Source organism: Rhineura floridana, chromosome 1 (genome assembly GCF_030035675.1).
Source record: "Rhineura floridana isolate rRhiFlo1 chromosome 1, rRhiFlo1.hap2, whole genome shotgun sequence".
In the NCBI taxonomy this organism is placed as follows: Eukaryota; Metazoa; Chordata; class Lepidosauria; order Squamata; family Rhineuridae; genus Rhineura; species Rhineura floridana.
Window position 1 is genome coordinate 261,884,171 of NC_084480.1, and position 26,029 is coordinate 261,910,199.

Here is a 26,029-nt window from a genome sequence, read left to right on the forward strand (position 1 = left end):
ATTATAGTGATGTATTTAACTTATTTATCACAAAAAAGCAATAGTCTCTCATTTTAAAAATGTGTGTATTAACCATGTTGCACAAACAAGAGATCGCAAGGATATATAGTAGAGGATTTAAGACTATCAAGTAAGGCACATTGTTGATATCTAAATGTCCCTTGAGAAGTTAAGAAACGCCTATAAGCATATTTAAAATAAACTGCAATAGTTCCAAGGCCTTTAATGGCAGTAAGAGAGCTGTTTCGTTCACACTATCTCGCAGTAATCACCATAGTTTAAAATAGATTTTAATCAAGTACCATCTGCATAATAGACTGAACAAACAACATAAAATTCTACTTATAACTTACCATATAAAGTAAAAATGGTAAAGCCTCGGCTACATAAACAGAATAGGCTGCAGTACTGCTTTAGTGATCAAGTTTCAAGTTAGTTAACATTTGCTATTTAGAGTCCTCTCACTACTCTCTGTTCTCTAAATTCCATGAAATTCTTTCATAAGTGAAATTCAAACAATTGGTAATTTGTCTATTTAGGAATATAGATTTGTGAATATACAAAGCATCTAATGTGCCACAATTATAAATAGCAATACCAGAAATATACTTGTTTAATGAACTAACAGAATGAATTGTTACATTTAAATGAAAGGCAATACTCATTCAGAATGCACTCATTCAGAACACTGAAGCAGTCAAAATGTGAAGACAAAGGGAAAACTTATATTAAATAAAGGTACACAGAAGTGGCAATTGCAAAGTTTTACTAGTTGCTAAGTCCTAAAGCTTGATCTGTCATGTAACAAAAACTAATGCAGTATTCTTAAGCAAGTCTTACTTCCAAGGATTTAAGTCTCGTTATAATCAAGTAATATTCTGAAGTATGTGATTTAAGGTGTCTTCAGGACTTGTATCCTAGTGTCTTAGGATCAGGAGTATAAATAGCCATGCAGTGCTAAACGCTATGGAATGCTCTCCCCAGTGAAGCTTGCCTGGCACCACTGTCTTTTCCAGTTTCAGGTGAAATCTTTACTCTCAGGCATTTAATGGCATGTGAAGGGCTATTTTTACTGATCATTAATGTGTATTTGAATTGGTTAACTGTATATTTTGCTAGTTTTGATCTGTTAATTTTTAGGGTGCATGCATTTAGTATTATATGAATTCATTGCTCTTGTATTGTTTGGTTTTAAATTCTGTTTATTTTATATTTTTGGAAGTTTATTCAGTTAATTAATTAATTAATCAAATTAATATCCCATATTTTCTTCCAGAAGAAGCCCAAGGCAGCCAAGAAATGATAAAACACTGAAAACATCTTTAAAACATCTTAAAAACAAAACATCTTTTTACAAATTCTTGACAACAAAACATCTTAAAAACATCTTAAAAAACATTTAAAAACAAAGTTGCTTTGGATGGTTTTTGAAAAAGAATACAAATAACAATAACAATAACACCATCATCACCATCTGGAATCAACCCATGCGCTGATGCACAGCATCAAATGCTCTTGTGATCCAAATTCCCTTTTCCAAATCTCCCCTTTTGGCAAAGGTTGTCAAATGACCAGTTAATCCTCTATTGTCAGACATATTTGGTTATCATTAATTTTTTCAGCTCCTGTCACTTGGCTTAAACATGACAAATAATGAATTTATATCCTTTCCTGATCTCTTCCTGAAGACTGGGAAGTTGGACTTATTTTGAGGTGCCCTGCCATTCATCAAACAGGAGAGTAAGCAGGAAAGGGTTAATTACTTGTTTGACAGTAGCCAATGCTAGAAAACTTGGTTTTTTTTCTGGAAAGAAAAACCCTCTTAGTTGCGTGACTCAGCTTCAACTGAGGAAGTAACCACCATTAGGACAAAAAAGGCTAAAAAATTGAAAAAGTGGGTGAATCAGGATAGGAAGAAGCCCTTGGAGTCTCTGATGAACATGTACCAACAGTGGAAGTTTTAAACAAATGTGGAACCCCTCCTCCTCAATATCAGTATTGATATTTTGTGGTGTTATTTATTAATTGTTGTTGTTATGTGCCTCCAAGTCGACTACGACTTATGGTGACCCTATGAATCAGTGACCTCCAAGAGCATCTGCCATGAACCACCTATTTATTGATACTGTTGTAGTTTTTTTATTATTATTATCATGTTCTGAATTGTTTTTAAGATATTGTTTTGTTCTTGCTATGGAAGCCACTTTGAGGTCACCTGGTGATGAAAAGCGGCATACCAATATACTAAATAAATAAGTAAATACATAAATCAGTATGTATCACAGGACATATATGGCAGTTTGGCTGTTCTTGAACAGAACATTAGTAAGTCCAATTCCCCATTCTTTTTCAGCCAAAGATATGACCAAGAACATGTTCACCTCTAAAAGTTGCACAGAATACATCAGCTTTGATTTAAACTGGCTGAAGGACTGTCACACAGTGTCTTCTCTGCTCAGGAAACACTCTTTACTAGCCTCTTAGCAGAACCCTGCTCTACTTTTCCTGGGCTTAGGGTAAAATGGATGGGAAGAACTAATATTGGCAGTGAGCACCAGAGGCATTATCTTCCTTCTCTGCAGTGGCTGGAAAGGTGGAAGGCTGAGGGCCAGGAGGCTGGTAGCAGGGACGGTTTCAACTAGCATTGAAATATGTGTCTGCTCGCTCCTTCTCTGGTCTCTTAGGGTGTTAAGTAGCAGTGAGAGAAGAAAGTTTGAAGAGAAAATATCTTGAGTGGAATAACAGTAGCAACCAAAAAATTAAGCTGGCTATGTTCCTTGGGAAAGTCTGAAATAAAAGGCAAAATTGGGCTGGTATGCAGCCTTCCATAATTATCCATATTTGAGTCTGGGTATGTGTGCTGCAGGAATCAATGTTGTGCCTGTAATCAGTTGTATGAGCAGTCAAGAATGCTCTTACCAATTCTAATCAGTGAAAAAGTTAAAACTCTTTGTTTCAGATTTTGATCCAGAGACTTTCTCGTTATTCCACTGCTCCAGCATCTGGTTCTATGTTTTCTTCTTAGCATGATTAAAGAGTATATTTTTTTCTATAAATTCATGAGCAACTTAGGTTCTACTTTATTCCACTTTATCCCTTTTTTTTTTTTTTGCCTGAAGTCACTTTGTGATGGGGACAGGCAGGCCTCCCTGGGAAGGTCATTCTAACAGATTGGTGCCACTATTGAGAAGGGCTTTTTTCCCTTATGGCCCACTGCAACCAAAATGAGGCATTTGATAATACCATTTAATCTGACAAACTCAACATTTGATCTGACTAACTGGATCCTTAGCTAATTTGTAGCAGGCATACTAGCAGTGGCTAGAACATATAGGACTAGTGAAACTGTTCACACTCCCTTGTTTTCCTACTCCTAGAAGGTATAATGTTGCTACATTTATAAAATTTAATTTTTTTGTATGCTACTACATTTACTATATGTTGCTGTTTTACTGCTGTTATTATGAAATTATCTTGTAGCTGTTGATTTTGTGATATATTGTTCTCATAATTGGAAGCTGCTTTGATCATTTTATTATTTTTAAGAAAGGCAACATACACATGATGCAGTGATAATGATAGTGGATGTGAAATCTTTTGCACAAGGGTATTAACTAGGCAGCCAGCATGATTACTAGACATTTGGTATCAAGATGGCTTCTTTCATGTATTGCTTCCTGTGCACAGCATTCAATATCCTTGGGTCCTGCTGTGTGTCCCCCTTGCTCCTCATTGACTGGAGTACAATGACTATCTACTAAGAGCAGGGCCTTCTCAGTAGTCGCATCAACTTTATTGAATGTCCTGTCTAGGAAGGTCCACCTGGCCTCAATACTGTTTGCCTTCAGCATAAAGCTAGAACATCAACTGTCAAAAAGGGCTTTGAAACTGGTCAAAATATATTTAGTGTTTTTCTGCTGTTATCCATCCTTTTATTGATTACTGCTGTTTTCTTTTGCTTCTATTCTATTTATATGAATTTTCTGTTTTGATTTTGTTTTGATTTTGTTTTATTGGTTTGCAATTTCATGTTTTATTGGTTTGCAGTTGTTTTGTTTAATTATTTGCTGTAATATGCGTTTTAGTTTATTGAAGATAAAAGTGTGTGTGTATACAGACACACACATATACATGTGTGCGTGTTATGTGAGAAATGCTTGAACCAGTGAATCAGACCTACTAGATTAGAGGAAAATAAATTATTATTATCATAGTATAAAAAATAAGTCTTAATGAAAGGCAAAATGTGATGATGCTTCATTTACTGCTTATTGAGTAGCTTTAATAATTTTTTGAACAAAAGGAGAAGAGCTCAGCACCGTACAGAATCTGGCCCAATATGCAAACACTTTGACAATTAAGAGCAGCTACAAAGAAAGTATTAAAGTGGTTTCTGTTTGTGCATTTAATTTGCAAATTTAAATGCGAATATCAAAAATGTCAAAGGTATAAAATATGTAAGAAAAAGTGATTTCTACAGAAATTACATTCTGTGTGCATCATCATCACCACATTTATATTCTGCCTTTCTTCCAAGTAGCTCAAGGTGGCATACATAGTACTCCCTATGTTATCCTCACAACAATCCTGTGAGGTAGGTTAGGCTAAGAGATAGTGACTGGCCCAAGGTGACCGAAAGAATCTAGAATCTCAGATTTCTTGTTAGGACTCCACTACCCATCATGTTTTTGTAACTGCTGATGCCTTCCAGACATATGCCATTTACGACAGAATTGTTTACACTACATTATTCTGCTGTGAAATATGGTATAGTTTTGGTTGTACCTTTGAAGTATCATCCCCTTCATCTTCATGAACTGAACTAGATGGTGAAGGAGTTGCAGATTTGCTTCCAGGAGGAGATGGAGAGTTATGTGGAACATTGTTTCCACTCATGTTCAAACCAAGCTGAGCACTTAATTGTGACTGGTTAATGGTAGTCAGCTGACCATGTTGCATCATTCCCGGCTGCCTCATATCTCCAGGCTGAACCCGTGGTCTCATGGCTGCTATTTGGGGGTGAGAACTATATTGAGCTCCTTCTGTATTCCGTAATTCTTGCATCTAAAAAAAGAGAGAGGAGAATTTGAGAAAGTGAGTGTGTGCCATTATTCTATCACTATTGAACATGTCTCATTAGGAATTTGCAAATGTTTTGTTAACCTTTTAAACAACATTGCAGCTTTTTAGAGAAGTGTTTAATAGCTCAGTGCTTAAGGAAATCCTGATGACTTCAGTGAAGAACACCCCTTCACTTATCATACTCCAAGCGCAGATTATATAATTATATCTACATTTTAACATTTCCTAAATCAATGTGGTTTGAAAATAAGGCCTATGGAATTATTCAGTAGATGGCATTGTAGTTCTTATATACCTAGAACTGCCTAAGGAACTTCTGTAATGTTCTGTATGAAGAAAGCAGTGACCTATCGATGGACTGATTACATGACCACATATTTCATTTACTGAAATAACCATATTACGTTTTGTAAAGGGCTTTCTGATCCCAATAAATTACTGCATTGTATTATTTGGGTCACTGCTTTTAACCTTAATAACTCCTGATTTTGTTTTTTAATTCAAGCAGTAAATCCAAACTTTGCTAAGATTAGAAGTAATCACTGGATGACGAAATCCTTTACTTCTCCAGAAGGCAAATACACTTTTACATGGATACCCGACAATGCCCTACTTTTTGAATATCCAATGCTGCAGCTCCGTCGGCACACATGACTTCCATGCATGCAATAGAGCGTCCTCTTCCTCTCCTTTCCCGTCCACCCACCTCGGACTACCTCAAAAGCAGCTGCTAAGGGTAGGGAGACCATCTGGAGGACCTTTTGGGGATGTGTAGGGGGAGGAGAGGAATCAGAAGTCCCATTGCACCAGTAGAACCCCTTTGGCACAGCACTGGATACAATCCAAATGTCCTAAATCCAAGAATCATATGTGGTACTGGAAGCAATGATAACATTGCTTCTGTGTTTGACTGTTTTACTAACAGGGAAAGAGGACTGTATTTTCAGGTGTTGCAGAATACAGAACAGCTTCAGATATTTAGTAAAGGGACACAGTCTGGGCATATGTCCAAAATATAGTATATGGCCAACATATTCAAAAAGTAGTAAAGCCAATTTAATTAGAAAAGATTTGTTGCAAATATTTCGATTTCCTCCCAAAATTTCTATTCTCTTCACAGTATTAAGATTTCTATGAAATTTACATCTTTAGTTATGAATACAGGGACCTAGTTTAGCTGTAAGGGTAAACCATGTTTCCTGCATGAGAATAAGTCATGACAAGCTTTGGGCTCATTTATTCCCTTTTCCTTTCCTTTTTCACTAACCATAGTTCTCTATGATATGAAAATCTGGGAAAGTGTGGTTTGTTTAAACTATGATTTCAGAACAAGCCAGAATAAAAAAAAACATAGTTTGACCTTGGCTTGCCTTGTTTCATAGTTTCAGCAAATCACAGTTCCCCAAAATTGGATATCATGGAGAATTGTGGATAGTTTAAAATCAAAAGCTTTCAATTTTCAAAATGAACAAAAAGGAGAAGAGGGGAAGAGGGAGTAAGTGAGTCTGAGGCTTGCAGTAGCTCAGTATCATAGCAGGAAATATGGCTTCTAATTATGTCTGAACTAGGCTAGAGACTGGCATGCTTGCATCTCTTACAGAGCACACAACCCACAGACATCATTATATAACGATTGTCTACAGGTAGGATAAAACAGATCTTTTATTACCATTTCAGTCCAGAAGACAGGATTTGACTACAGGTTATTCTATGGGGATTAGGTTTTGTTTTGATTTATTTTTTGTGGCATGTACATGGATTGAGACACATTTATGCTAGTAGCTGTATCTAGAAGTCCTGGAATATGCACTATTGTATAATTTGATTTATTTTTCACCCAAACATTTTAATGCAAAATCTTGCAACATGTATTTTTTATTTTTGACAGGCTTTGCACAGATTTGTGTAATAAAATTTCTGGCATACATAAAATTAATACTTGGGGAGGGGAAAGTGGAATAGGAAAGAGGAGGGTGAAAATCAATGCACGCTGTCAACTGATGGCTTACATTTGAATCTTGAAAAACATTTTGTGATTGTTACCGGCTCTTTACTCTCTTCTTTAAAACACCAGCTCCATCCTAGTCAAACGTTTTAGCCTTGAAAGCTATCATTATCTCTGCCTCTAGCAGACAATCTATATCTGAACAGTTGTACACATAACATTCTAACTACTTCTTGGCTGTATTGCTTCTGATCCAGCTGTTTTGCTGAATAGCAGTTGGTGAATGAAGAACTTGAATATGGGCAGCCCTGAGGCCTTATTTGCTAATGTTAGTCAGCAGCTGCTGCTTTCTGTGGTGTGTTAGCAGGAAAGGCCTGGAAGTGTGCCAGATGCAGCAAGAACAAGGAGAAGTGAGGCATCTCTGAAGCCCTTCCATTTAGCCCTGCCTGCTATCATTTGACCCTGAACACTGGAGAGGGTTTTCCTCAAGGCTGCTGAAATATATCGCTGGAGATAAAGTGTGACTAGAGCTTGTACTGTACAATTACTCAACAAAATATTTTTCCTAGTACCTACCTACAGGGCCTTTCCAACACAGGCCAGTGACACATATCATAGCATTTTTTTTGTATTAAAATGAGGCAAAACTAGAGCTGCATTTTGTTAAAACTGAAATAATAATCTATATCTTAATACCCCCATACCCTATTTCTTGCAATTGCAAAACAGTATAGGTAGCGAATGGATGTGGAACCTCAGGCCCGTGACTAAGTGTGTCTTTACCTGGCATCTTTATCTGGCCCCCTCCCCAGCCACACCTCTTCCTCTCAGGCAACACTTCTCATTGGCTCTGTTTTGCACCCTCGTTTAGTGCTTGAATGTGCCCTTGACAATGCTTTTTGCTTGCCGGAATGAAGGATAGAGACAGATGTGTGTGTGTAGAAACAAGTCTAGAGGATTGCCTAGAAGGGAATGTGGCCTTCCACGGTGGGAACCTCTTTCAGCCTGAACTAGATTGTGCATATATATACCCCTCCAAAAGTGTTGTTACCTGACATTTCTAGAGCTAGAAGCTTGTTTACAAACCCCAGTTAAAAAAATGACCATGGTTGGTATCCGTGCAGATAAAACACTACCCCACAGTTAACTAGAAGGAAGAGTTAATGTGCATATGCAAGGAGTATAGAGGAAGACCATATGGTGTAAGTGGGTAAAATATAAGTGAGGCAGCTGTTGAGGCGGTTTGCTGAAAGGTTTTATCCTACTACTGCTGAGATGTGATCAAGCTGGGAAAGAAATACACATAAACAGTAATTTTCTATGGCAGAATTTTGGGGCTGCAGTCAGAGGGCCTTAATTTACAGTAGTGCAGGAAATTATCTTACCCTGAGTTGGATTATCTAGTTCAGTATTGTCTACACTGACTGGCAGCAGCTCTCCAGGCTTCAAGTCCTACCTGGAGATGCCAGAAATTGAACCTGGGACCTTTTACTGCAAAGCGTGCAGTCTACCACTGAGTTGTCCAACCAGTTGTTCCAGTTGGATAAACTGACTGAATAAGTAGGAAAGCATGGAGCTACATGAGGGTACCTTTCAAATAAGAATTAATTATGGATAACTATAGCTTTAAGGGCATTAGCTATTAAAGCAGCCTTAGAACCCTAAATGCAAAAATACAGCGACTAGTACGTAGGGATAAAGAGAACTACTACAATAATTATTGTACAGAAATAGAGGAGGATAATAAAAAGGTAGAACAAGAGCCCTTTCCCAAAAGATTAGAGAAATCAGAGACATTTACACTATGAATAGGGATGATGAATAATCAACAGGGGAACACACTGAATGACCGAGATAAAATAAAAGGAAGATGGAAGCAATACACTGAAGAATTACATAAAAGAGACACAAGGATGCTAGATTCATTCATGGAAGAACTGTATGAAGAAGAACCAGAAATTTTAGAATGTGAGGTAAAACCTGCACTTAAAATACTTGGAAGAAACAAATAAGCAGGAATAGATGGCATACCAATAGAGTTGCTACAAGTTACTGAGCCAGAATCTGTCCAAATTTTGACAAAAAATTTCTCAACAAATATGGAAAACTAAACAATGGCCCACAGACTGGAAGCGCTCAATATACATCCCAATTCCAAAGGAAGGGGATCCCAGGGAATGCAGTAATTATTGAACTATTGCCTTAATATCCCATGCAAGTAAAGTAATGCTCCAAGATTCTACAACAAAGGCTCTTATTGCATATGGAACGAAAAATGCCAGACATCCAAGCTGGATTTAGAAAGGGAAGAGGCACCAGAGATCATATTGCAAACATACATTGGATAATGGAACAGAGCAAGGAATTTCAGAAGAAAATCACCTTGTGCTTTATAGATTACAGCAAAGCCTTTGACTGTGTAGATCATGAAAAACTACAGAATGCTTTAAAAGAAATGGGGGTGCCACAGCATCTGATTGTCCTGATGAGCAACCTATACTCTGGACAAGAGGCTACTATAAGGACAGAATATGGAGAAACCGACTGGTTCCCCATGGGAAAGGATGTGAGACAGGGTGTATTTTATCATATCATATGGAAAGCGGGATTGGACCAAGATGAAGGTGGTGTAAAAACTGGAGGGAGAAATATCAATAAAGATATGCAGACAATACTGTACTACTAGTAGAAAACAATAACGATCTGAAATGAATGCTGTTGAAAGTTAAAGAGGAAAGCACAAAAGCAGGACTACAGCTGAATGTCAAGAAGACTAAAGTAATGACAACAGAAGATTTATGTAACTTCAAAGTTGATAATGAGGACATTGAACTTGTCAAGGATTGTCAAGGATTATCAATACTTTGGCGCAGTCATTAACCAAAATGGAGACAATAGTCAAGATATCAGAAGAAGGCTAGGACTGGGGAGGGCAGCTATGAGAGAACAAGAAAAGATCCTAAAATGCAAAGATGTGTCACTGAACACCAAAGTCAGGATCATTCAGACCATGGTATTCCAAATGTCTATGTATGGATGTGAAAGTTGGACAGTGAAAAAAGTGGATAAAACAAAAAACTCATTTGAAATGCAGTGTTGGAGGAGAGTTTTGCAGATACCATGGCCACAAAAAACCCCACCCTGTTTAGATCTTCTAAGTTCAGGTCTGTGGCTTTCTTTAGGGAATCAATCCATCTCTTGTTTGGTCTTCCTCTTTTTCTACTCCCTTCTGTTTTTCCCAGTATTATTGTCTTTTCTAGTAAATCATGTCTTCTCATTATGTGTCTAAATTATGATAACCTCAGTTTCATTATTTTAGCTTCTAGTGATAGTTCTGGTTTAATTTGTTCTAAACCTCAATTATTTGTCTTTTTTGCAAAAGATTTCAAATATCGTATACTATATTTGGCTAAGATTGTCATCACACACATCTTATTATAAAAAACCCCTCTAGGAAGCACACCTTATTGTGGTGAGGGGGATTGAGAGTGTTAAAGAAGCTGAGAGCAATGCCATCAGGATTGTGGGTGGGGCCAAAACCAGCTGTGGGTGGGACCAGAGCTAAAAGTGGGCAGAGCCACATCTCTCTCTCTCTCTCTCTAATTTAAAATCTTTATTAAGAAAATCACACAATGCAGATCAAGCAAAACAAATGCACAACCTAAATTAACAGAGATCGAAGCAGGGCGGGAAATGAGGAGGCACCACAGCAGAACAGAGGTAATGTGACTAGAGGGTTCTCTCTCTTTTTCTGATATCCCCATTTTCATTCTAACTCTTTGTCTCCACCCAGTGGCTGTCAGGAGAGGGACAAATGGCTCTTGCCAGAGGTCTGAGCCAACCACTTGCAGAGGGCTGTTGAATTGAAAATAAGGCTTAGGGCCACAGGTTGCTCACCCCATTTTACATACTATCTTAAGAAATATTAAAATTAACCGCAATACTATGAGCAAGGGAAAAGGCAGATGTAATATAAAAACAGAGCTCACAGCAAATTCTTCAGCTGCCATGTTAGTCCAGTTTCGCAGCTGAAATTGAAAGACATGCATATCAGTAAATCAAACACTGTCTCAGTCCTTAGTCTCGCCCTCCCTATGTGCTTCTAGTGGGCTATTCATCTTTTAAAAATTGTAATTGCTACATGGACATTCCTTCAATTATCCATTTGTTCATTCTTTATTAAGTTTTTTTATAGAAGAAAAATTTTAAAAGTGTAAATCTGTGTTCCTAATGGCAGGATGTAGTCGGGAAGTTCTTAGTAACAACACAGGGGAGCTAGCTTTTCAGTACTGAAATATGCAGAACCAGGAGCTTTCCCCCTCAGAGCTTGACCCAGAGGAATATGTACGTTTGGGCTGAATTCAACACAGGAACTTGCACAGGTCTAGGAATATCATGCTTTCACCCAAAGTTTGAACTTTTTTCTAGATCAACAGTTCTCCTTTATCAATCTCATATTGTTTTGAAGGATAATCACAAACCTTCCTGTGCATTATAGTTGGAATGACTGGAATCTGGGACTGTATTTAGCAATTTGGCCATGGAATTTGTGGAGGGACTGCAACAGACAAATTCAAAAGAAAGATAGCAGAAAAGTACATGACAGATGCAAAATACAATCAAATATAGGAAAGGTCATACATTTACATTTTAAAAAATGTTTGCATGTTAAAAGATTTTGTGTCTCCTACAAAGAAAAATGTTTAAGTAATAAATGTACATTTTGTTTTACAACATATGTAATTTAAATATTCTCCTTGTCATTTTGAGATTAGAATCAAAGTAAAATTCTAATTTCTCATTCGAAGAGTAGCTAATCTTATTGTTAAGTAACGAAAATCATAAGACTTAAAATCAATTTCAGAGTAATAAAAAACAAGAAAAAATAAAATGCAATTATTGGTTTCAGCTATTAACATTGGGTAATGCCCTCATGAAGGACACTAACTTAAGTTGTCTTCCACCATATCAGCTCTTGTAAGTGACCTTAAGCTTCTTTAAAATAATTAAACACTCAAATGTTAACAGCAGATTTTAAAAGCATGATCATGTAATGACACAAATGTACTAGCGTAATATTTCTTGCTACACACTTAATTTTGTGAATATTAACATTCTCCTTTACTTGATGTGTTAATAACCTTTTGAGTCACACAGGTCCAAAGTCTCAAAACTAATCATAAAAAACTCACTGACTGCTATTCACTCTCATATAATAACCCTTTATTTAAAACAACCTCCAATAAAATTCATTATAAGAAGTTATTAAAAGGGTTAAAACCTATTAAATGTCAAAGAATTTGCCTGACTCAAACTTCCAATAAAGGAAGAGAATAGGCTTTCTTTCTGAATTATTTAAATCTTTACTGACTGTGCACTGAACCATTAAATTAGAAAAGTGTTATTAGAAAGGTTTTCTGGTTTTTATAAAAGTTGTAGTCTGGAATGTATCAAGCCACAGCTTTTAACTTGACTAGTTAAAGAAATAGGTTTTTAATCCCAAATACATGGTTTTCTTTGATATAAAAAAAGATCATAATTAAAAGTCTGGCCTGCACGCTGAAGATAACAAAAGTGTTATTAAAAGAGCATACATGTTCACTTAGGATATACTTCATGCATGTTTCCATTTTAATTTGGACAAATGCTTTTATTTTAGTTTGACCTTACAGGGTCTACTCATTTGGACCCTCTCAGAAAACAATAAAATGCTTAATTACAAATCATTTTGGAAAAATAATGGTGAATCTTTTTTACAAAATAACCCACCCTTTTTCAGTGCACCTAATGGCAGGTTTAAGTTAACATGAAAGCAGGGATGTGAATACAGTATGTGAGCCTACATAGTAGCATACTTGTCTTCATCAACACTTTACAAAATTAATTATAACTTACACAGGTGAAAAAATACTTATTTCATCTATTTAAAATCAATTTCATGGAAATTCTGAGCCAGCAGCAAATTGAAATGGATTATGCCACCAAATCAAGTGGCCTTTATATGTTAGAACTGCAGTGGGGGAGATAATTGTCCATGCCTTCATTTCAGACCTGGGACTGTGTTAGAGGAACCAACCTTGCAGACCCACTCGACACATCATACCCTAAGGATCAAGATGATGATGAGATGGGAAGGACCTTGATCCTGCCCACATAGTGCCAGCCCTTTAAATGTTATCACAAGAGTATGGATTAAAGTCATAAAGAGTAGCTCTGAAGCTCCTGCTATATAGTATGAAGGGTATCTCAGATGCATTTCATTAAATACTTAAGTACAGGAAAACCTATGCCTCACCAATTTTCTTTCCTTTTAGGCAAGTGATCAAATGATTTAAAGCTGAATAGCCTAACAACTGAAGCTTGGTTTTGAAATGAGCCAGTTTAGGGGCACTGCTGATTTCATTCATCAAAATTCCACTGTCCAGTCAGGTCATGGGAAATTATTAGCACTGTAAGACTCCTCAAATTGTCACCTTTCACTGAGGGGCCTATATCTAATTCCAGTTAATTACAATTATTGCCACATGTAACCTAAAACCCCACAAAATTTAAACCCTACCACACTTTTGGATGAAAAACATACTGATTCCATTCAATCTCTTCCCTGAATTATTAATGGAAAACAATAGCCAAATAATTATGAGACATAACAAATCTATAAATGTCTTAATCTGCAATCCTATACCTGCTTACCTAGTAGTAACTCCCACTAAACTCAGTGGGAGTTACTTCTGTATAGATATGCATAGGATTGTGCTGTTACTGAGAAGAATAGGAGCAATATAAATATTCTGGCTATGTCTTCATGGCAAAATGAACAAAACACCCAGCTTCACATTCAAATGTTGTGCCTTTGTCAATTTCATATATGTAAAATTATAAGGCAAGACACTTCTAGTAAGTGATGAAAAATGGGTTTTGCTCTGGGGACTAAAGTGGCTTAATGATATGCTAATAAGTCTCTCTTTCTCCTCTATTGTATTATTTACAACTTTGTCTTCTTAACATCTGCAGGATAATTATGTGACTGCAGCATGCCACCTCAAGCACTGTATATTTAAAAACGGGGGAACGTAATGATTTGATTTTGCAGTATTTGGAAAAGAAATGGACACAAAGTCTTCAAAGTACAGAGGGGAATCATTGCACATCTCATTAAACAAGAGGATATAAAGATATGAGGCTATTTCATACTCATTTGCTTTTTCCAAATATTTTTAAAACATTATAAGGCAAACAGAGATTAGTATTATTAATCATAATCATTGTCATAATCTGGCTGACATTTCAGAAATGACAGAATATCTCAGAAAGATCAAGTAAGTATCATTTTGAAACCAGTTTTATAGCTCTTTCTACATTCTCTTGCACCCTACACAGTAAAATCAACCACTGTAAAATTAACCACTTCTCTTTATATGTACTGCATAGGCCCGTGAATGACAACTAGAGAAATCTTAACAAAAATATAGCAGAAATATTCTACCCACATCAATTTGGTAAAATATGTAATTCCTTTAATTTTAAAGTGATATTAGGTTACTGTCAGTGACAGAAGGGCTGGAAAAGGAAGAGGTTACAGAGTAAAATGATTCCAAGCTTCAGTCACGGGAACAAAACAAAGAGAGAATAAAAGGCAAGTAGTTTGGAGCAGGAGAGTAGGCCAATGTGAAAAGGATTGATTTCAGAATGAACCACTGAAAGATCTGCATTATTAAAATAAAAAACAGCTATTAGTTACATAATAGACAAAAATCAATACACAATGCCAAACACAAATTACTTATTCATTATGTGAGACTAAAGCTTTGGATTAAGCTTCCAATGCAGACTCATACCTCAATAAATATGAAATAAATAAATAAATCAATAAATCAGTGACTCTTTGAGCCAGTTTTGGATACAAGGGAGAGAAAAATCCCTTTCAAGACTCATAATCACTAATGAGCAAATGGCATTGCCAGAACAATTTGTTCACAGCTAGCAATGTCTAGCTAACTCCACCACCCCATGTAGGTCTGAACTATCAACAAGATATACCAATATTCTCCACAAATTCTCATTGATAGACCCTGACAAGGAAATAAAGGTACTTTTGTTTGGTATAAATTATACAGCCACGACAGAGAGCGCATGATTGTACAGGAGTAAATCCCACTGAACTCAAAAAGCATGCAAATGATCAAACCTACCCTTCCCTCCTCCTCCTTCCTATCCCCTCCCTCCCCTCCCCTTCCCTCACCCCTCCCTCCCCATTCCCATTTTCTTCTAATCCTCTCCCCCTCCTTTCCCCTCCTCCTCCATAATCAGTTTCACCTATCCTAAGCATGATTGAACAGGGGTAAATCCCACTGAACTCAATAAGTATGCAAACGATCAAACCTGCCCTCCCCTCCCCTCGCTCTGCTCCCTTCTCCTCCCCCCCGCCCTTCTTCCTCTCTTCACCCTTCCTCCCCCCCCATGTGGTCAGTTTCACCTATCCAAAGCATGATTGCAGGGGAGTAAATTCCACTGAATTCAGTAAGCATGAAAATGATCGATCCATTCTCAGCAAACTTGCACAGGATCCCATTTCTTATCTCCTGGATTACAAAGCAGAGAAATTCACTAATAGGCAAAAAAAACCCTTGCAGTTTAAGAATGTACCTGTAGCCAACAGATATTTTTATCAAACTTTAAAAAGTAGGGAAATTGGGCAGCTATAGTGAATGCACCAGGGGAGCAAAAGACCTGACCTCTTCTCTGAGATACTGGACTGCCCTACAAATTTGTAAAAATACAAACACAATTTGGATTGGTCTTTTATAGTCCAATTCACTTCCTGTGTAGCTTGGATCAATTTGGTAACATGTGCCTCTGAGCATATGGTGAGTGGTGGCAACACCTGCCATCTACAGAGATGGGAGAATATTTTGTATATTTGTTGGTGTTCTTCTGACTTTGCTTCTTTCCTGTGTTACTACTGTTCCTATTTTTTTTTTTGCCAATTAGTGAATTTAATATAACTTGGTCACTCTGCATTAGGGATGGGATCTGCTTGTGGATCACAATCCATTCAAATTTTGGCAGATCAGCAGACCAGTCAGGAGTGCTAAGTTGGGAAAGGCTGACATAGACCTCCTCAGGATTCTCATTGCAGTTGGAGCTCTATGAGCTTTCCATAACAAATTGAGCTAGTTTTGTAATGTGGATCTTGAGAATTCCTGGCAGTTCTTTAGAAGGAAAAGGATTGGTCACAGGGGGAAAAGGACTGGTTACAGGAAGAATGGGTACCTTCAGTGGCTGGTATTTTCCTACATCCTCAGTTTTACCTTCTGTTCCTAACAGCCACAAGAAAGAATAAATCTGTTTTTTTCAGTGCAACAAAAGTAAGGCAGGAAACTTGACCTTAACTCAGATGCTGGACCCTTGAACCCTCCTGAACTCTGCAATTCTATGTCATTAAAAAAAAGTTGTTAGTTCAGCAAGAAGCTATCACATTTATTTATTTTTATTTTATTATTTGATTTCTATCCCGCCCTTCCTCCCAACTGGAGCTGAGGATGACAAACAAAAGCACTAAAAACACTTTAAAACATCATAAAAACAGACTTTAAAATATATTAAAACAAAACATATTTAAAAACATTTCTTTAAAGTTTCCAAGACATAAAAAGTTTAAAAACATATTGGTTTTTTTTTTTAAAAAAAGTTTAAAAACATATTAAAAAGCAATTCCAACACAGACGCAGACTAGGATAAGGTCTCAACTGAAAAGGCTTGTTGAAAGAGGAAGGTCTTCAAAAAGAGCCGAAAAGATAACAGCCTGTCTAATATTTAAGGGGAGGGAATTCCAAAAGGCAGGTGCCGCCTCACTAAAGATCCGTTTCCTATGTTGTGTGGAACAGACCTCCTGATAAGATGATATCTGGAGTAGGCCCTCACCTGCAGAGAGCAGTGACCGACTGGGTATATAAGGGATAAGAAAGTCTTTCAGGTATCCTGGTACCAAGCTGTATAGGGCTTTGTACAGCAAGTCTAGAACCTTGAACTTGGCCCAGTAGCAAATAGGCACCCAGTGCAATTCTTTCAGCAGCAGGGTGGCATGTCAGCGATACCCTGCCCCAGTGAGCAGTCTTGCCGAAGCATTTTGCATCAGCTGCAGCTTCTGGACCAACCTCAAGGGCAGCCCCACATACAGTGCATTACAGTAATCCAGCCTGGAGGTTACTGGTGCATGCACAACAGTGGTCAGGCTATCCCGGTCCAGAAACGACCACAGCTGTCTTACCAGCCAAAGCTGGTAAAAGGCACTCCTGGCCACTGAGGTCACGTGGGCCTCTAGCGATAAAGATGGATCCAGGAGCACCCCCAGACTATAGACCTGTTCTTTCAGAGGGAGTACAACCCCATCCAAAGCAGGCAACTGACCAATTATCTGAACTTGGGAACCACCAACCCACAGTGCCTTCGTCTTGCTAGGATTCAGACTCAGTTTGTTGGCCCTCATCCAGCCCACCACCGAGGCCAGGCAGTGGTCCAGGGCTTGCACAGCCTCTCCTGATTCAGATGTTACAGAGAAATAGAGATGGGTATTGTCAGCGTACTGCTGACATCTTGCTCCAAATCTCCTGATGACCACTCCCAAGGGCTTCCTATCGATGTTAAACAGCATGGGGGACAAGATGGTACCCTGTGGCACCCCACAACACAACTTCCAGGGGGCTGAAAGACAACCTTGGAGACAGGATCGGAACCACTGTAAAACAGTGCCTCCAATACCCATCTCACCAAGTTGGCCCAGAAGGATACCATGGTCAATGGTATCAAAAGCCGCTGAGAGATCAAACAGGAGTAACACATCTACATTATAAATCTCTACAGATTTTAATAGTGACTTTGGGGATAGCAAGTTGACAATTGTTATTAAAATCTCCACAATTGCTTGGTAAAATTAGGAAGTTTTCATTTTCCTGAAGAAGGGTCACAGAATATATAACTGTCAGTCTCTGACAGTTATAGAATTTCAAGATGGTAGCACTAATGGGAAAGACATCTGCTGAAGACTTGGAAAGGTACTGACCATCAATGCTGTGCTAGATAGATCAGTACCTGACTCACTAAAAGATAGCTTTACATGTTCTAGGAATCTTTCAGTCTGATGCTCAATTTGCCACTTCACCCTGCAACAATGAATTAGCTTCAAAATTACTCTAGCCTGCCACAAACATTTTGCAGCATTTTGTGTACATATTATATAACTGCAGGTTGCTTTCCCCCACAACATCTGTGAAATTGTAGCACAGGCTAATTAACTTGCAAACACTTGCCAAATCTGATCTTGCTCTTCATGTTATAAATCAAAAGTCTAATTTCACTGAACTTCATTGAACTGCATACTGATTAAGAAGCCAAATTATTTTTCTTTTCTATTTCCCAACTTTCAATCCTTTTTGAAGTTGTATCATTCTGCTATTTCCTTCAAATAATGGATGGTAAGATAGTATAAGTAAAGCTTTTGTAGTTGTGAAACAGATATAACAAAAAAGTAATATTTAATTTCACTTATCTCAAAAGGTCGGAGCTGCAGAAGAGTAATCCACACGTTATTATGAAGACACAATAGGTCTGATATACATAATGGGGGGAGGTGCATAGCTCCAGCCAATCCCTACCCCTCACTCTTTGGTGGAGAGGACATGAGGGCCAGGCCATGGGAAGAGAAAGGCAGTGACTTTCTCCCTTGCTCCTCCTTCATGCAGGGAGTGTGTTAACTTTGATAATGGACTATGTAAAAGTCAAGTTAACTGAAAATTTAGTATGAACACCAGGAATTAAATGACTGGCATATTTTTTGTTTCTGAAGAAAAAAGGATGTTAAGGATACAGTGAACAAGAGGATATCAAATGGTGTAAAACAAACAAAATAGTTTATACTGTAAGTTAAAAACTAGTGTGAAGCTTCTTCCCCCCCCAAAATATCAATTTTAATAAACCCCACCCCGCCCCCCAGATTTAGAAACAGAGCAAGAGCACATTATAGTGCTACCATAGTCATGCATTTAAGGACAGTGGTGCTGAGAACAATATGCATAATTTTCTTGTTGAAGTCAACAAGAATGAGCCCTTCACTTTGCAAAAGTCTGCATAACAGACTTCCTTTTGTAAATGTATAAAAGTGCACATGATGAACAGGCAAGAAAACTTTTTGAATTATAGGTTCACAATATACTTTTTCAGAGAGAGAGAAAATGACCTTTTGATTTTCCTTCTGGTTGGACACTCAAGGGAAAACTTTTTACTGGTTGCTATATATAGGACTAACTAAGCAATTGGTTTTTTCTGTTACTGGTTGCTGGGTTGATTTTTCTGCCCAGAAACTGTGAAAAAGCTTCATGCTGAGCTGCACATATGGGGAACATCAGATATTAGGCCTGAGTCACAGCCTAGGGGGCCAGCCAGCCAGCTAACCATGGTATACACAACAATGTTTTTATTCCTCTAGGGCTATTTCCATCCTTTGCCATCAAGTACTCAAGAAAAAGAAGAAAAATGCTACGTTGATTGTGAGTATAGTGAGTTCTGTGAAAGAGCAAAGGGCAACTTAGGGTAGATATTTTTTCAGATCACTTTAAGTTATCTCTTTATTTCAGCCTTCAGCAATAAGCACCCAATCCTGCTCTACTCATCATAATAACTGCAGAATAAACAAACTCTTACTTCTTATTGCAGGTAAACATGCTTCTTTATTTCTGGCTAGGTAGAGAACACAACAGAAACTGAAAAGAAGAGCAAAGGAAAGTTCAAGCAGTGAAGTATAACTCTAGCCCATAATACAAAGTTCTAATATTTAACTCTTCAAGGGTTATATTACTATATAGGCGTTTTTCTTCAGGATCAGTTAAATAATTATAGGTTGATTGTAATCATGAAAAATCCACCCTCAGTCAGGGAAAGTCTCAGGTGAGCAGACTTTCAGAGCTCTTCCAGATGAGGTTTTTGTAATGCAGTAACCCTGTCTTATTCACTGAATTTTTCAGAGGATCCTATTCTTAAATTGATCCTGTTCTTAAAACAACCTATGATTCTTTAAATGATTCATTGTCTGTCATGTCACAAATTAAAAAGCTACATTTTCCAAAACAAATTAAAATCCTAGTGGGGGGGAGTACAGCTCGGGGGGGCAGTGCACCATTTGCCTCACCCTGTCTACAGGGTTGTCTATGGAGCAGTCTACAAAAGACAATCCTTCTGCCTCCTTTTCCCTTTTCTGCAAAAATAAGTTTAAGTAATAAGCATCTTAATGCTATAGCTGCTGTGTGCACCTGCAGCTACCACGCACTAAGATAGCCACAGGACTGCTGAACTCCACATGGAATGGCTTTCTGTATGCCACTGTGTCAAAATAATGCTTGCATGTTCACATAAGAAGAGCACTGCTAGACTTGACCAAAAACCCATCTAGTCCAGCATTCAGTTCTCACCATGGCCAACCAGATGCCTGTGGGAAGCCTCCAAGCAGGACATGAGCACAACAGCACTTCCCACTCATGTTCCCCAGCAAATGGTGCTTGCTGACACACTGTTTCTGAAGCTGGAGGCAGTACTAGTAGACATGGCTAGGCCTATCTTCCATGAATTTCTCTAACCCTTTTTAAAGCCATTTACTACATCTTATGGTAGCTAAGTTTTCCTATGGACTCTATGAAACAAGTGTGGCAGCACAACATAGGAAACGGACCTTTAGTGTGGCGGCACCTACCCTGTGGAATTCCCTCCCCTTAAATATTAGGCAGGCACCACCTCTATTATCTTTTCAGCGCCTATTGAAGACCTTCCTCTTTCAACAAGCCTTTTAAGTTGAGACTTTATCCCAGTCTGTGTCTGTGTTGGAATCGCTTTTTAATATGTTTTTAAACTTTTTTTTAAAACCAATATGTTTTTAAACTTTTTTTAAAGATGTCTTCAAAGCTCTTTTAAAAAAAAATGTTTTTAAAGATGTTTTGTTTTAATGTATTTTAAAGTCTGTTTTTATGATGTTTTAAAGTGTTTTAGTGCTTTTGTTTGCCGTCCTGGGCTCCTGCTGGGAGAAAGGGAGGGATATAAATAAAATAATAAACAAACAAACAAGGATTTTATTTTATCTGTCTCGAATCTCCCAAGATTCAAGTTGATTGGATGTTACCCTGGGTTTTAGTACTATGAGAGAAGGCAAACACAAACAAACACCCTTCTATTATGACAGAAGACTCTTCGGAGAGAAGGCAAAAAACTGCATTCTATTCACTTTCTTCACACTATGCATGTTCTCCCTTTACAACATGACAAAAATACTAGGGCTGTGCGTGAATCCATTTTCCACCTTCACCGGACTTCATAATGAAGGTACAGGGAGAACTTTTTGTGAACTCTGGATTGTGCCAGAGCAAATCGCAGCACTTTCAGGTGGGTGGATATGCTTACATTTTGACAAGGTGGTTAGGTGGTCTTTCAATCCTCTCCCAACATTTTAAAGCTTTAAACAGACATAATGCCACTGTGCTCAGCATCTGGCTTTTTATTGCTTTCAAGTGTGTTAAGAATAGTGCTGGGAACGACAAATGTCTCCTGCCAAGGATGGAGAGAACAGTCTTCATGTCCCTTGCGCATGAGTAAGTAGGCAAACCCATTCCATCCAAAGTCTGTGTAGATAGATATATTTAGATAAAATCCCAATAAATGTTCATGCTTTTAACAGGTCTAAAAATCTTTTGAAGAAAGGCTTCTCTGGTTCTTTTTTTCTTTTAAAATTATTTCTGACTTGCTGCACTCATTGAAAGCACTTTCTAATTGCTGCAAGATATCAGCTAGAAACAGATTTATGAAAGAACAAATGAACAACAGAAACACTAAAACCACCTTGTAAAAATGTAAGCTGGAGAGAACCACGCTCTGCAAAAGTTTGTAAATGTACAATCCAATCTGCTTGTCTATGTGCTGATCTAAGCATGATCCAGGAGGTACAGAATGGGGATGTTTGCTCCAAAACTGTGCAGTGAACTGAAATCCTCTCCCATACCTTGAAATGATTTTGCCTTTTTTACCTTGCCATTGCATGTGCCTGGAGATTTATTAATTGATACATATCTAAAAAGATTTCTCACCCTTCTAGTGCCCGTACACCACTTGGGGCAGCTTAAAACAATTTAAAATCATAATATGCAATAACAGTAATTTAGAATATATAAAAATACATTAAAAATACAGAGCCAGAGACCACAGATAAAACATGACCTTTGCAGTAGATACATACCAAATAAAAGCCACTTAGAACAAACACGTATTTACCAATCAGCGAAAGACAGCTGGAGGAGGACATCCACAATATTGGTGCTGTCACTGAGAAGGCCCTTTCTCTTGTTACCATCACGATGTCTCCACCATAGGTGGGACACAGAGAAGGTTTCAGAAAGGAGACAGGATAGTTTGGGAGCAGGTGATCCCTCAGGTATCCTGGGCCCAAACCATGTAGGGCTTTATAGGTATTAAACAATTCAATTGTGCCTGTAAGCAAATTGGCAGCCAGTGCAGACACTGTACCGTGATTCTGTAAGTGTTTGCCCTCTAACATCGTTGTTGCTGAATTCTGGACTAACTGCAACTTCCAAAAATTCTTCAAAGGCAGGACCATATTGAGTGCATTGCAGTAATCCAAAATTGATAAGGGAGAAATGAGTACTTCTGGTGTGCCAGTCTAAAAGGGGCAAAGGCAATCCTGGCCACTGCCGCCACCTGGTCATCCAGATGTAAAGGTGAATCCAGAAGGACTCCCAAACTGACAAACCTGAATTTTCATGGAGAGTAGAACTACATCCAAAACAGTTTCTATTTGAGACTCTGTTTTCCTCTGGACCAGGAGCACATCTGTTTTGTCTGGATTGAACCTCAGTTTGCTAAAACCCTCATCCAGCTTCTTACCACTTCCAGGCACTGGTTCAGAATCCCAACAGCTTATTTGGTATTAGGAAAAAGAGAGAAAGAGAGAGAACTATATAATGAATGGCACTATATAAACAAACAAAAATAATAATGCAGAATGCTGATCCATGCAGTTATATAAGCACAGCCACATCCACAAAAACATTTGATACAAGTGGACACATGCAGCAATAAACATACTGCAATCAGATCCATTGTAAATAGTTTGTACTCCCACCACATATCTAGTTCTGATTGGCTTCAAGTAATTAAAACCAGATGCCTCTCTTAGACTTTTTGTTGAAAGATCAAAATAAAATGATGATATTGGGATTTGACGATTAACTAAGACAGCCTATGGAGAAAAGTGATCCTGTATGTATACATTAAGGGACAGGTTTGATGTATATTATATACTTATAATGTATCTGATCTGCAACAAATCGGAAGTCAACTATTTTTTGTTGTTGTTGTATTGTTATGTTTTTTGACTTTGTTTTGTTTGTCTTTTGAAAAATTTGAATAAAAATTATTAAAAAAAAAGTAATTAAAACCAGATATTTTGCTATAAAGTATCAATCAATCAATCAATCAATCTTTATTGATACAGTCATAGACCAAAAGACATTTATAAATAAAACTACATACATTTATAATAAAAGGTTACAAAGTTGCAGTCATGTTAAAACAGTAAAACAATAAAACAACAAGGAAAACAGTTACAGTTGGGTGGCGGAAGCTTCTGAAGGGATAGATGCCTTCCGAATTGATTGAGCCGCGAAAATATATTTAGCAACTGACAAGATAGTATCCTTATTAGCTGCTGACAAGAGATGTAAAAGTAAACAGTTAAGCGGTTTGTAGGGGTATTTATTTATGATGGGGGTTATGAATTTGGAGCGAATATCGTCATATAGGGCACACTCAAAGATGACATGAAAGAGAGTTTCTATGGCGCTGACACCACAAAGGCATAATCGGTTTGCATACGGGATACGTTTAAATCTCCCTTCAAGTAAGGCAGAGATAAGACAGTTAAATCTAGCCTTTGTAAAGGCTAGACGATATTTGGGGATCGTAAGAGTTTCCAGATAAGGGGCACTGAGCATAGGCACAAAGCTCAGACCAAAGTGAATAGGAGAACAGGTCGAGGTGGCTGCAGTTATGGAGCGTTGGAAGTCCATATCGTTAATACGAGTCCGGATAGAATGTTTAACTGTCTCTGGAGCGAGGGACATCAGATGTTCAATTGAGAGGCCAATACTTGCAAGGTAATTTGTAAACGTACGGGCCCATTTCGAGGTAAAAGAGTCTTCCCAGAGTAAAGGGAGATAGCCAGTAGATTTTTCATAAGACATTTTAAACCAGAAATTTAGGGCGGCCAACCACGCTTGAGACTCAAGTGAGACTAGACCAGATTCTAACCTAAGGACCACCTAAGGACCGCCGCAGGAACGCACCTGGGAACGCCAAAAATTTGTCTGAGAAACAAGGAGAGAACTGCCTCCGCAGAAGGGTTGAAGGCGCCAATCCATAAAGGTACCCCGTAGAGAAGTTGAGAAATAGTTTTGGATCTAAAAACCTTTAGGGCTGCCGGAATGTATTGTCCTCCTTTAATGAAGAAGAACCTTCGAATACCACTGGCTGAGTTGCGAGCAGTAGAAATAGCCCCACGGATATGGGGAGTCCAGGACAGAGAGGAATGAAAAAGTATACCAAGGTATTTGAAATGAGAAACCTGTTCTATTTTATGGGTATTAATTGTCCATGCGTGAGCAGGAGAGTGCTTGGCAAAAGCTAAGATCTTAGTTTTGGAAAAGTTTATAGATAGTTTGTTATCATGACAGAAACTCATAAAAGCTTTAGTTAGGCATTTGAGTCCTACTTTAGAAACAGAAAGGAGAACAGCGTCATCTGCATACAATAACAAGGGACAATGCAGGTTTGCTAACTTAGGGGGGTGGAAGTCCGGGGATTGACAATAAAGGGACAGATCATTCATGAAAAAATTAAATAAAAGTGGGGCTAGTATGCAGCCTTGTCTAACTCCTTTTGTTGTAGTAATGGGGTTTGTGAGATGACCTTCACGACTACATCTAACACGAAAGGATGTGTGGTGGTGCAGACGGCTAATTAAGAAGAGGAGTCTCTTGTCGATCGTAGATTTTGCGAGTTTCGCCCATAGTATCTCCCTAGGGATGGAATCAAAAGCCGATTTCAAGTCGACAAAGGCAACAAACAGGCCGTTACCCCAGCGGTTCTTGTATTTTTCAGCTAAGTGATTTAAAATCACACAGTGTTCTATCCCAGACCTACCTTTCCGGAAAGCTGCCTGCTCCCTCCCAAGGATATTATCCTCCTCCAACCAAGATGAGAGTCTCTCTTTTAAGTAGCAGGCATATAGTTTGCCAATAATGGAAAGGAGGCTAATTGGGCGGTAATTTGCTGGGTCCTCTTTGTTCCCTTTTTTAAATATAGGGATAACTATGGATTCAAGCCAAGACTCAGGGAAGCATCCAGAATTATTGATCAGAGTAAAGAAATTTCCTAGAAGAGGGGCCCACCAAGCTTGGTGCGCCTTCAACATTTCAGAAAGTATATTATCAGGTCCAGGAGCTTTGCCGGATTTCAAGCTAGCAATCAAATCAATAATTTCTTTTTGGGTTACAGGTGGCCAAGTGGGAAGATTTGTTAAATTATCAATAAAGGAAACAGCATTTACAGTCTCGTTGTTTGCAGAAAAATATTTCTCCCAGAGGTATGGGGAAATGTGGCAAGGGGCCAGATTTAGTGGGCTCATAGAACCAGAAACCAGCTCCCAAAAACACTTCGAATTATTTGATCTGGAAGCTTGAATTAAGGCTTCCCAATCTTCGTGCATCACCTGCCTTTTTTTGATGACTATCATATGCTTGTAGTATTTTTTGATAATAAAATACTCAGGGGGGAGGGTGGTTAAATTTTGGTGTCGATATTGATGGTATAGCCGTCTCAGCTGTTTCTTAGCATCAAGACAGTCCTTATCAAACCATCTGGGAAAACCAGTGGTAGGAGGAGCCCTGAAGG

The 26,029-nt window shown here is 38.1% G+C and overlaps 1 protein-coding gene across 18 annotated transcripts in view; it reads right to left on the reverse strand.

Moving 5' to 3' along the window:
• TOX (thymocyte selection associated high mobility group box) overlaps positions 1-26,029 on the reverse strand; it is a 348,499-nt gene that overhangs the window by 61,496 nt on the left and 260,974 nt on the right. For 15 of the 18 annotated variants that reach the window (XR_009759373.1, XM_061599530.1, XM_061599521.1 and 12 more), the window contains 2 exons: positions 11,017-11,055; positions 4,786-5,064 (listed from right to left, as the gene is read on the reverse strand). Coding sequence is in view for 17 of the 18 variants with exons in the window: in XM_061599530.1 (XP_061455514.1) it covers positions 4,786-5,064; positions 11,017-11,055 (318 nt within the window). In the remaining variant the exon portion in view is untranslated. Of the gene's footprint in view, positions 1-4,785; positions 5,065-11,016; positions 11,056-11,508; positions 11,580-26,029 lie in introns of those variants that run through there. The other 3 variants (XM_061599555.1, XM_061599507.1, XM_061599586.1) reach the window with 2 other exon arrangements.